The sequence below is a fragment of the Halichoeres trimaculatus genome, unplaced genomic scaffold (genome assembly GCF_033239565.1).
Source record: "Halichoeres trimaculatus isolate MK-OKI-2021-1 unplaced genomic scaffold, fHalTri1.1 fHalTri1_scaffold_5, whole genome shotgun sequence".
Taxonomy (NCBI): Eukaryota; Metazoa; Chordata; class Actinopteri; order Labriformes; family Labridae; genus Halichoeres; species Halichoeres trimaculatus.
The window spans coordinates 18129412-18141595 of record NW_027437183.1 but is presented as its reverse complement, the minus strand read 5'-3'; the positions used below and the strand labels follow the sequence as shown (position 1 = coordinate 18141595).

Sequence of the window (12184 nt, the reverse complement as noted above, 5' to 3'; positions counted from 1 at the left end):
AATATTTCTTCGACGGTTTGAAACACTTATCCCAAGAAAACAAGATTGCTTTCGTGAGACAGTTTATCGGAGAGAAAGAATATTTTTAATGATTCGAATATGGTGTCACCGTGTAACGGAATTTATTGTTAGAATTCTTTTTTTCGACAGTTAATAGACAGCCCTACCGTTTTTAATCAACAATTGTATCCTACATTTAAAGCTTTTAATTGACTTGAGTTGATTAAGACTACACAGCAAATATCCTTTTCTTGACTTTAATCTGGGCGAAATAGCACAAATCAGCGTCCGTTGCTTATTTGTACCATAGCACAGATTGTAAAGGACCTTCTTGCCTCTGTGTGGTCTTAATTCATTCTTTCATAATTGCCCCCAAAAATAAACATTTTAAATTTGCATTTTCTGTTTCGGTTTGGATTTGATGCTCATTTAGTTTTCGCACTACGGCCACAGGGCGGCACGTGCGAGTCGGACAAGCTTTACTGTCGATAGAACAAATACATACTGGCATAGGAGACGTGCCCCCACTGTTTTTAACTTAAGGTGTTAGAGAGGACATTTTTAGTTTGATATTGTTGTGATATGAACTTATATACATTTTAACATCTCTGCAGTAAAAAGAACACAAAAAAATACAGGAGAGGCATAATGACACATGAAAATAAGAGTTGATAAGTCTTAAATGAATATGCTGATTTTTCACATGATCGAAAAACTGTAACTGTGCCTTTCATGTAGTTTCTCTTAGTTCAGATACCACACAAACAACTCAAGAAATATTTCAATTTATTAATAACACAAGGATGAATTTCCTAAAAGAAGTGAAGCATGGAGTGTTTGTAAATAAAAACCGGATTGTTTAAGTTAAAATTCACAGCAAGATTCTGGATGTATTAGAAAAAAAGCTACAAAACCATTTAAACCAAGCAATCTAATCATTTAGTATTAGCTAGAGACAAAAGATGATGATCAGTCATTTTACTAATCAATTAATCAGCCACTTCTGAATTCAAAACACATTTTATGAACCTCAGGCACAAAGTTAAGTCTAAACTGTGGCAGTGTCTTAACACTGCAAAAGTGCTGACATCTTGATATGTGATCAAGTCTCCTTCCCTTAGGAAAACAAACCCAAACAATACAACCAAATTCACCAAGGTAATGAAAATACCCAACATTTTGATTTACTCCGTCCCTCTTAAGATTTAATACTGCCTGACCCATGTGTTAAATTTGATGGGAGATGTTTAAAGGAATAGGCTCCTGGCTAGACGAGCTGAGTCACCAAAAAAAAAAAAAAAAGATTTCAGTTTTCCAAGGGAAAAATGTTAAGTCTTAGTCCAAGTAAGTGGCAGACCCACAGGCAACACTGTGAATGCATACAAGTAAAATAATCTGATATTTACATTCATATTTAATTCTGCTGCGACATTTAAAAACATAATAAATTAAAGATAATTCTTCATACAGTAATTATATACATCTCTTTCGACCCCTGCCCAAGTACTTTTTAAGTACTGAAAAACTTGACATCCTTTGAGGTGCTTCAGTACCACAAAGTAGAATAGAGCATAAAGAATGATACTGTATGCTGTCATTTGGTTGCAATTCTGTAAGGCTGTCAGTGTGACAAAAAAAATAGAAATCTATAAGTGGAACATGGCTCGCTATCATAAGTATGAGAAAGAGATGTGTTGAAGTGAAACCGTCAGAATAACTGCATTAATCTTTACAAGTATGCCAAATTTACAGAAAACAAAACACAACAAAACAAAACAGAACAAAAAAAAAACGAGACAGACAAAAATACCGTGAGATAAAAATGTGAGTTATTTCTCAGCAGGTAGGATTAGGGAGGAGATTTTGTCTTGTGTCAAATCCTATTAAAAAAGCTATTAAAAGTAACAACTGTTTTCTGTTTAGACAAACAATGGTGATATTAAACAAATGGTGCAGCTGAACTACATGGAAACAGAGAATGCACTCCAGTTTAGCTCACTGATTTTGGTACAAAATACATTTTAAACATACAGTTGCAGTAGATACAGTAGTTTTTCAACAATACACTGCACTCTCTGTTCTTTTAGTCCCTTCAACAAAAGTATAATTTAATTTTATCTATGCACAAACATGGCAAGTGGGGTTATTGTTCCACAGCTGACAGAAAAGTCAAGGGTTGAAAAAGTCAAATCAATTGGGGAGCTGGCAGGATGGAGCAGCACAACATTGCTACATTGCTGTGAAAAGAAACAAAGCCAGTATATTGTGCTGATGCTGATAAAAATGATGTCTTTCTTTAAGGCAGTATGTTTAAGCCCTATGTCTGTGAGGCTTCATATAAAAAGATGCTGAGAGAATAAAAGAACATTTGAACATCTTTCTAATATATGATAATCATGACAAGCTGCCTGCTCAATGAGCTTTATTTACCATTATGAGCAGAAAGTCTCTTCACAGTAAGCCCTCCTGTTCAAAGCTGGACGGCAGCAGGCAGAAGGAAAAGGGGCAAAACTTGAATCCATTGCCACTGTAGAATTTATTCTGAAACTCCACCCTACCGAAAAACAAATATGAAAAACTCAAATGAACACACATCGATCACTTAAGAGCGTTTTGTCCTGTCAATTGCACAAAGACTTTTCTTACCAATGCAGTCTGAGCGCATGAAGGAATGCAGAAAGACCCTCCATCACCAGGAGGATAGACACAGTGAGAACGGCAAACAGGCCAAATACAGGAACCAGGAATAACACTCCGACGAGACTGTCCATTCGTAGTCCTACTCGCATCACCATGGTCCACAGCACCTCTGAGAGCTCTGAGAGAGCAGAGACAAGAGCATGCATGTGCAGTTACTAAAAAGTGAGACAGAGGTACAACCTGGTTTGTTATTTTTGGTTATTATTAGACTGATTTCAGAATGTGACCTGAAATCACTCATTGTGTCATTAATCTGAGAGGAAATGACAGATTAAATCCAAAGATGAATGGTAGTACAGCTGCCGGAAGCAGTTTAAGAAGTTCTTCACTTAAATGTGCTAGAATGGAAAATAGGAGCCAGCTCTAAAAGTAAAATAACCTCTGTAAAATTTACTTTCTCTAGTAATTACCAGTCCTATAAACCCTGTTTGCCATCAGCGTTTATGTATTAACACAGGTCTGAATCATGGATCAGCTATCACTGCGTTGTACTTTAAGTCAATATACTCACGAGCATGTGCCAGACTCAGAGCCCAGAGCCTTAGGTATGAAGCTGTGTTTGAGATGCAACCAAGGCAATACTCTATAGTGTGGATGCTCTGATGAAGGAGCTCATCTGCAAAGTCAAACTGTGACAAAAATAAAGCAAAAATCAGCACTACTGACAGAAAGCACAGTAAAAACCATAGCAGTAGTCTTTATGTTAGAAGTACGTTACTCTACAGTTGACCTTCTGGGCTCACCTCTTCTGTCTGCCGTTCTCCACTGACAGAGAGATCACTGTGACTGCTGCCCTCCTCCATATCATGAGTCCTCATCAGGAACAGTTCTTCTTCACTGTCACGTCGCACACGCTCATACCCCTGTAACCACCCAGGAGAGTAAGTCGGATTATCAGGGTGTCAGACAGCAGACAAGTATTTAGAGACTTTTGTCTCATCCAAGCATGTATTGTACGTCAGACATGGGAGTTAAACCCTCACCCTGTACATTCCCAGATGGTGGCTTCCTTTGTGAAGCCAGTAAAGGTAGACAGGTTTTCCCAAGAGCAAGACAGGCACACTAAGAACAGCTATGACCATCAGAAATATTTGCAGGCCAGTCTAGGAGAAAAACACAACAACAGTGAAAAATGTTGATAACAACTGTTTCAGTGATGGTAGCTTTAAACCAGCTTCTCACCTGTCCTGGGTAGAGGGGCTGCACGGCATCACCCTGCATGAGGAACATGTTAATAAAGTGAATGAGGATGCTCGGTGCTCGTGTTGCATCCTTAGCGGAGAAGACGAGCCACTTGTAGAATATCATGAACGCCAGGTAGCCGAACAGGCACAGGAGGAACAGGAGCTCAGGGAGAAAAACCAGGTACAGGTTGTACTTCTTCCTGAAGTATCTGTGATTGATGGAGAAAATAAAGCATGCTCATAAAATGCTCCAACTTAAGGCCATAAAACATATAAACTATTCAGTTCTTACATGTGATTGTAAGTGCTGAGGATGACCCCAAAGCTCATGTGGATGATGCCCAGTATCACTGACATCTTCATTTTGTAGGAGTTCAGAAATGTCAGCCGGTTTGTTGCCAAGTTCCAAATCTACACAAGGAAAAGAGAAAAATAATGCCACACAGATTGGGTTGTTTTTAATCAAAATGATTATAAATATCACTTAAATGTCATTAGATTATCATTCAACATTTGTTTCTCAAATATATTTTATTCAAGCTATTCAATAACACAACAGAACATTCTAAATATTAGACCCATTTTTTTTAAAACCTGCTATTATACTTTAATTAAAATCACACAAGTCTTTACAGAATTTGTGTAAAAAGTCCCTCATGTTGGTTAAGAGCTTTTAGTATAAACCATAACCTAGGAGAACATTCCTAATACCGCGACATGTACGGCATTAGACTGTTTGCTGGTTTCAGCCAGTATACTGATTTTGGGAAAGCATAAAAAAAAGCAACAATCTGAACTCATAGCTCCCCAGCACATAAAAGTATGATGAAGACTCTGAGCACCACACTAAATCAATGCTTTGCACCCCTGTTGTGGTTTTATGCCAATCACTTACTGGGTCTATTCCTAATGGGTACGGTCCATGGAAAACTCCTGTGACATTAGGATCAAGAGTAAGAATCTTATTTCCATTGAGATCTGCATCCCTGTTAGGAAGAAATGAAAACACAAAGGGTGTTAAATGTACTTGAGTCTGACGGATATAGCTTTAACATCCTAAGAAATGAGAATCATGCACATCAGGGTCAGTCTGACCAACAGAACAGCCCTTTGTGTCACTGAATACTTACTTCCACACCTGTGCTGTGAACATGGCCTTTACACTCCACCGAGAGCCGAAGATATTCAGGGACTTGGAGAAACAGTCGTTGTATATGAGGCCAGTGTAGACAGAGAACAGGCCCATCATCAGGATAATATAACGGCCCTCAAAAAATGTGTTCCAGATCTGCACACACACAAAACATCACATGCCTCAGGCGTCAGGCAAACTGTTTGTTGCAGACAAGTGACTAAGCTTAAGATTTGAAATAAGTTTAAATGTAAAGAAAGCTCACCTCATTTCTGGTGTTTTTGAGTTTGCGGTTGTTCTCACAGAGCACCATCCAGAAAGCAAACAGAGCCATGATGATTCCATGACCAAGGTCCCCGAACATCACAGCAAAAAGGAATGGGAAAGTGATGATTGTAAAAGGAGCTTCAAATGAGAGAGGGAGAGGAGTATACATTTAGGCACCGTCAAAATAAAACATTTGTTTAAACTGCAAACAGAAAAACAGGATTCAAATCTGCAATAAAAACTAGGAAGTTAACAAATAGCACAGGTGCAGTGTAGACAAGACAAGACTAGAGGGAAAAAAAGGCAATCAAAGAAACTCACCAGGGTTGACCTCTCTATAAGTGCCCACTCCATAGGCATCCACAATGTTCTGGAAACCAGAGGTGAATTTGTTTGTCCTTATCAGAGTGGGAGGAGTGTCACTTGTGGGGATCCGATTGACAAAGGAAGGAACAGTAGCTCCACTTTTTCTCTAGATGTAAAATAAAAATGTAAGCTTGGCAGGGTCTTGAAACATTTAAACAGCTCTGCAAAAATCTGGCAGCACATGAGCCAAGAAGAAAACCACATCGTTGTGATTCACACTCTCTCTTTCTGCATCTTGCTGTATTCCTTTTTCCTTGCCACTGTAAATCGCTAAATGCTGAAAACTTCTCTATTCATGGTGGGTTAAGTTGAGACAAGACTCATCTTGTCTTGATGTTGAGTCTATTTTTTTAAATAAAACAAGAAAAGGAATAACATTTGTTGTGATTTTATGGTTTACAAATAAAGATAGATTCAGTAGTTGCGGCATAATGACATGTTTAGAGATCTGGAGAGTAGACAAATAAACCTCTGTACCAAGAGTTAACTCTGTTTTTTTTTTCCTCCAAATACACACACTTGGTCCTTAGCCACTAAAATGAATGAACAGTGGCCTCTCAGTTCCCTCATCAAGTCAAACAAACCCTCCTTTCTCAAACAACAGAAGTCAGACTGAAGACAGTGCTTGATTTCAGGGTGCCAATGAATAAAGAGCCGGGGTTTCTGAACAGGAAGAGAGTCCTAACAGTTTCCTCACCGATCCTTCCTCCAGAGCTCTCCGTAGAGTGGGAATATCATTGACAGGACACCAAACCTCAGCAATTAGACACTTGTTTGTCACATCAAAGCTACACAGGTTCAGAATATAGTAGATGGCTTTCATCTTCTTGACCTGGATGACCCAGGTGTAGACAGATTCTGAAGCCTTGATCAGGACCTGTCTCAGGTAGTCCTCAGTCCTATGGAGTACCTGAGCAAAGTAAAGAAAACAGGGCTCTCAGTGTGCTGCACAGTATTATAGGTTATCTAAGACATATTGTACGATTACAGCATGTTCACACAGGGATATAAATATGAGTGATGTTAACAAGAGTGGTTTAAGTGTGTTTGTGTGTGAGGATAAGAATCAGATATGTGGAACAGTCATAAAAAGGGAGGGAATGAAAAAAAGGGAAACAACAATTCAATTTTCAGCTAAGGTCTCATGTTGATCATGTGCTACAGGGGTGGGAGCAATTCTGACTCCCAGTCACAGTTGGTTCAAGTTTCTAAATCCTTCACAGTGAAATGCTCCAGACTCAAACTCAGTCAACCCTCTGAGTGTCAGGACAGACTTAAATTAAAAAAAGAGTTAATCTTTAATAAAATATGTCAACCATTAAAACCTTTCTGTATAATTTTTACCATGTCTGCTGCTTCAAGAGCATGAATCAGCTGTAGATGTAAAAAAGATTTACCAAATACCACAGATGGTATAAGGATTACTTGGGGTTCATACTAAATTCCTTTTTCCTAAAAATTTTTTAGATTACCTAAACAGGGAAATGACTCGTCAACATTTTGGTTGAAAAAAAAAAGATTGATGTGACGGATAAATTTAGAATAGAAAAACTTCATTTTATGTCCCAAATTTATAATAGAAAATTTCATTATGTGTAGACATACTGTGTGCAGGTCCTGAATCCGAGTCCTCAGTCCTTCCACAACATCATTCCTCTCCTCATTGCTACTGGGATACGGGTACAAGTGACAGTGGTAGCTGTGGTAGAGGTAAATAAGCAAGTCACACACAAAGCAAACTATTTCAATACCTATATCAACTATTTAATCTGCCAGTCACATAACAGCCATAGCATAAAGAAGAGTTAATGAATTACCAGTCACAGATTTTCTTCACTTTCTGGCCTATTTGGTCTCCCCAGTAGGAGATCAGGAACACCACACTTTTGGTCGGCTCACCCTACAGGTCACATTCAGGAAGATTCATTAATAATAGATAAGATGAAGAATGAAAACTTATTAAGTGATGGGTCACAAACTGCAGATTCCATAAAAAGTATCTAATAGTAAATGTTTTTGTTTGTAAAATGGAGCCATGGAAAGAAACTTGGCAGCATTTGAGACTAAAACAGGTAACGCATGACTGTAAATTTTCTCAATTTTCCATCAGTGAAAGTATGTCAGACATTCCCTAACTGATCAGTCTCAGCCCTGCATGCCTGCCCTCTAGTCAAGCACAGGAATGGATAAGTGGATTAATGCTGTCACTCAATATGAAGGCATGAGATCACAGCAGTCATGGGAACAGTACACGTCTGGACTTTTCCTTCTCTTTTTGTTGACAAATACTCGAGAGTACTCTGCCCTCTGATCTCTTTGTTACTCTTTGGCAACAATTCAGAACAATTCAAGAAAGAAGTGACATTGCTTTTTTTGTGATAATTCAGAGCATGCAACATGTTAAATTAAGTACACGTGTGCCCCTTGTATCCAACTAAATGATTCATCCAATAATGACCTAATGTTAAAAATACAAACAGAGATGGAATAGTCCTATTTGTGCTGAATCTTGTGAATATTTTTGTCATGAAATTATATGACACAAAAAAGGTTTATCTTAACCTGTACCAGCCTTTACATCAGTAACCGGACACCCTTTTTTATTTTAAAACAATTATTATTTAAACAATGGACAATTATTAAACAATTATTTTAAAACAATGGAAACAGAAAACTTACATTAGTTCCTGTACTGTTATGTGTAAACAGAATGAAGCGTCTGTCCTTCCCATAAACATTTCTTGTAAACAACCCAAAGTGAGTTACTGAAGATTTACAGTGAAATAAATCAAATAATTAAATTTAAATAGATTATGTTTTACTTAAGAAGTAAAGACAATACGTGTCATTCATGCAAATACTTTTCTTCCTTATCTGATGAAGGAATGACATAATAAAAGAAATGTGACTGTCACACAAACTTAGACTTGGTTGACAAAAAAACCTACTGTGCTGGGATCTTCCAGGTACTCCTCGACCTCAGCATAGCTGAGTATGGTGTAACCTTTACAAACTCTCCAAAGCATTCGCTCGAAGGCCTCAATCTTTGCCCTCTGAATGAGTCCAGAAATAAAACTGCAAAAGAACAAGGAAAACTTAGAAACAACCAGAGCATTTGTCAGAGCCTTGATATAATTTTTATGTTTTATCACCATAAAACTGTCATGACAGTCCTGTCAGCTGCTACTGAATCTGATTAAAGATTTAGATAAACATTTCCCGTTAACCTCACAATCACAGTTTTAGATATCAAAAAGATCTTTCTACTGTCTGAATGTATCAAAAGAGAAAAGCTTGAACATGAACAAAACATAAATCATTCTGACAAACCCCACATTGCTAACTAAACTTTGACACCCATAGTTTTGAGATATCTAAAAGCCATGTGGGCTTACTGGGTTAATATTTTACGAGGGGACTTCTTCACTCACTCAAAAGCATCTTAGCAGTCTGGTTAGCACCAACATGCCTGTTGCCCTAACCTCAACAGTTGCACAGTACTGGAGTCACTATGTGCTCAGCTGAACACAACACAAGCTGTCTGCTGCAGAGCTGTTACTTTTATAGTATCAGAGCTGGTTGATAAGTGATGACAGAAAATGCAGCTTTGAGGTTTGGGGCCTTTTCCTTTGAACTGTTTGTGTGAGTCATGCATGAATGAGTCAATGAAACCCATATTTGACTATGTCTTTCTTCTTTGGATGAACTTCAGTATTCACAACTTCACAAACAACTAACTTTTTGATGAGCTGTAATTCTAGACAATGTGCTGCTGATAAGGAACCAGAGTTGCTTTCCGGTTGTTGTTTTTGCAGAAGTGTGTGAGCTGAGCATACAAAGTGTGTCAGTGGGTGATCAGTAGTGGGAGACAACTGATCACTGAGGAAAACAGTAGTAAATCTTCTTTACAAATGAGGCAGGAACTGTTAAAAAGTCACTAAATCTGTTTGATTAATTCACCATGTCAGTGCAGGTGCCTAATGAAAGCTCTTAAATAAGTTAAACTTACTTTACTACAAGTAACATCATGCTTATATATATTTGACTAGCAGAACTCTATCTCTCACCCCAGTTTGGCTCCGAGTCTCTGCATGCTGCTGTAGTCCATCATTGTGTCTTTTTCCAAAAATGGGAACTCCTCATACTGGACTTGAAGAGGCTCTCGCTAAACGTGAGGACAGTAAAAAGACTGGTAAATATGGAAATTAAAACAAAAAAACCCCAAATATTCTGTTGTATAAACTATAAAAAATGAATTAATTTAGGGTGTATTAACAGTTCAGAAATGCACACTAACATCAGAGGGTCTTTGGACAAAGTTGCGGGTGATCCGCAGCATGTGTGTGTACTCTGTCAGCTCCAGCAGATTCCTCTGAAGTTTCTCTTTATTCTTGGTGACTTCACCTAACTCCACTTTAAGTCTCTGCAGCTGCTCCTGTAAACACACACAGGGACATCCAGTGATAAAACACCACTGCAAAATTCAAAAAGTTAACGCATTTCAAATAAAATCTACAAAACTTGGTTATTTGCATAATACATTAAGAACACTTTAATAAAGAGTAAAACTTAATTAACTTACCATTATAGTCATGACATGCTTTGGTAAAGGAGCCACAGGGTTCACATCTCCTTCTGGCAGTGAAATGTCTGCTTTCTTCACTTCCCTCAGGAGGTATCCTGTATAAAATAAAGGACAAATATTGACAAGACATGGCATGCAATTTTAAAAATGTCCAGATTCTTTGGAGAACACTAAACTGGACTTTTGATTGTTTGAAATTTCTGACTGAAAGTTTTTCTCCCCCCTTAAACTAATAAAAAAGCTTTTAATTAACCAAACGTGACATTTCATTCTACTAAATCTAAAACCAGCTGATGTTTCTTATGACTCTATGTCCAGTTCTTTTAAATTCCGCTCAGTGAAAGTTAAAGGGCTGTCTGTGCCTTTATGTCTTGCCATTACAGCTTTGTTTTAGGCCTGTCAGACACAAAAGAAATGGACTACATTGACTTCCTACAGACAGTTTGACTTTAACTAGTGCTTGATGAACAGCCAGGAAGTCGTACATTAAATCAAAAGCCGATTCGTTCTTACCGAGGATCATCTCCATTTCCTCACATTTTTTGATCTCATTGACGTACTTTCGCTGGAATGCGTTAACCGATGGATTGAGCTGAAAGAGGTGAAAGAAACACAGTCATCAAAGACTTGAAAGATAAATAATCCTCGCCCTAACTCATCACTGAGCAAACCAAGCAATGTCGTCATAAAACAGACAGGCAACTATCATTTCCTGCGGCTATCTGATAAGACCTAGAGTAAGTACATTTTAGTATTTTTTTTAGTATAGCACCTTTCACAGAACGGAGTCACAAAGTGCTCCACAGAAAATGAAAATATAAAATAAGACAACTGACAATGCAAACGGTTATGTTTCCCTAGATGAAAATTAAGTCAGCGACACAAGTCATAGAAGTGCTGGTTGTATGTAGATTAGCAGTCCACGAGTGTTTTGCATGTATGCAAACTCAGCATTAACTTTTCACGTGACACCTAAAGAGGACAAACTGTATTTCGGGACTTACGTCTCTGAACTCCACAAGTCCCAACTCCCCGAGTTCGCTAATGCAGTCGTATGCGGATCCAGACTGTAGGAACAGCTGGGCCAAGCACATCTCCTCACCTCGGAGCAGAGAGCTCATCTTGACAGTTCGTCCAGGAACCTACCTGCTCCGACGACGTGCTAATGTTTGCAAGCGATTAAGTACGGTTACAGCAACGTGGATAAAAGCCGGTCAACGACGGCTTGAAAAGTCTCTCTTATTGGCTTCCATTTTTGGCTCAGATGATAAAAATCATCCCTGGATTACATAACGGAGACTTCAGGTAGCTATCGTAACAACAGAAGCTGTTCCTGTTAGCTAATAGGCTAACCGGTTAGAACCGTTTTGTAAAGATGACAAACTTGTTTCGGCAAAGCTGAAGCTGAAACTGTGCGCTATTCAGAGTCAAAGCAGCTTTAATTGCACATCCATTGAAGCACTCACGACTCCCAACACACTTTAGGAAGTTTTAGACGTCCGATTGAGATGTCCACAGTGCTACACGTCACTTCACACTGTTGAATACGATGAACTTCCACGGCCTCTAACCAATGATCACTGCCTTCATGAGTCTGCGCAGTCATGCTGACCCAGACAAGCGTTTTTTTAACCCTCAACTCTGTCTGAAGGCAAATTGACACGGGCAGGCGTGCACATCCAATCCCCTATTTTTACTTGGATCAGATGCTCTATCTGAACTTGACTGGCCAAGCGGACGGTTCATCTGTTTTTTTTTTTTTTATTTTACAACAAACTTTTGCAACTTGTTTACAGGGTCATGCAGCAAGTATATAACACTCTGTGTGACCTTGGATTTTAAATGTCTTCTACTTTCCAAGGTAATGTTCATTTTCCTGGACTTTCCCTGAATAAACCATTTCACAAATAGGGATTGCCAAAGGCAAAAGGCCCCAAATGTCAACTTAAA

At 38.5% G+C, this 12184-nt stretch overlaps 1 protein-coding gene across 1 annotated transcript; it reads right to left on the bottom strand.

Moving 5' to 3' along the window:
• Nucleotides 1-834: 834 nt before the first annotated feature.
• Nucleotides 835-11783, bottom strand: atp6v0a2b (ATPase H+ transporting V0 subunit a2b). Its single transcript, XM_074671181.1, has 20 exons — nt 11239-11783; nt 10748-10826; nt 10232-10329; nt 9947-10084; nt 9717-9814; nt 8598-8724; nt 7467-7549; nt 7255-7348; nt 6347-6559; nt 5605-5755; nt 5282-5421; nt 5015-5172; nt 4780-4870; nt 4177-4295; nt 3883-4093; nt 3684-3803; nt 3444-3563; nt 3212-3329; nt 2647-2818; nt 835-2554 (listed from the first exon to the last, which is right to left on the bottom strand). Exons 1-20 carry the CDS (start codon nt 11353-11355, stop codon nt 2452-2454), a joined length of 2550 nt encoding a protein of 849 aa, XP_074527282.1. The 5' UTR covers nt 11356-11783; the 3' UTR covers nt 835-2451.
• Nucleotides 11784-12184: the final 401 nt, after the last annotated feature.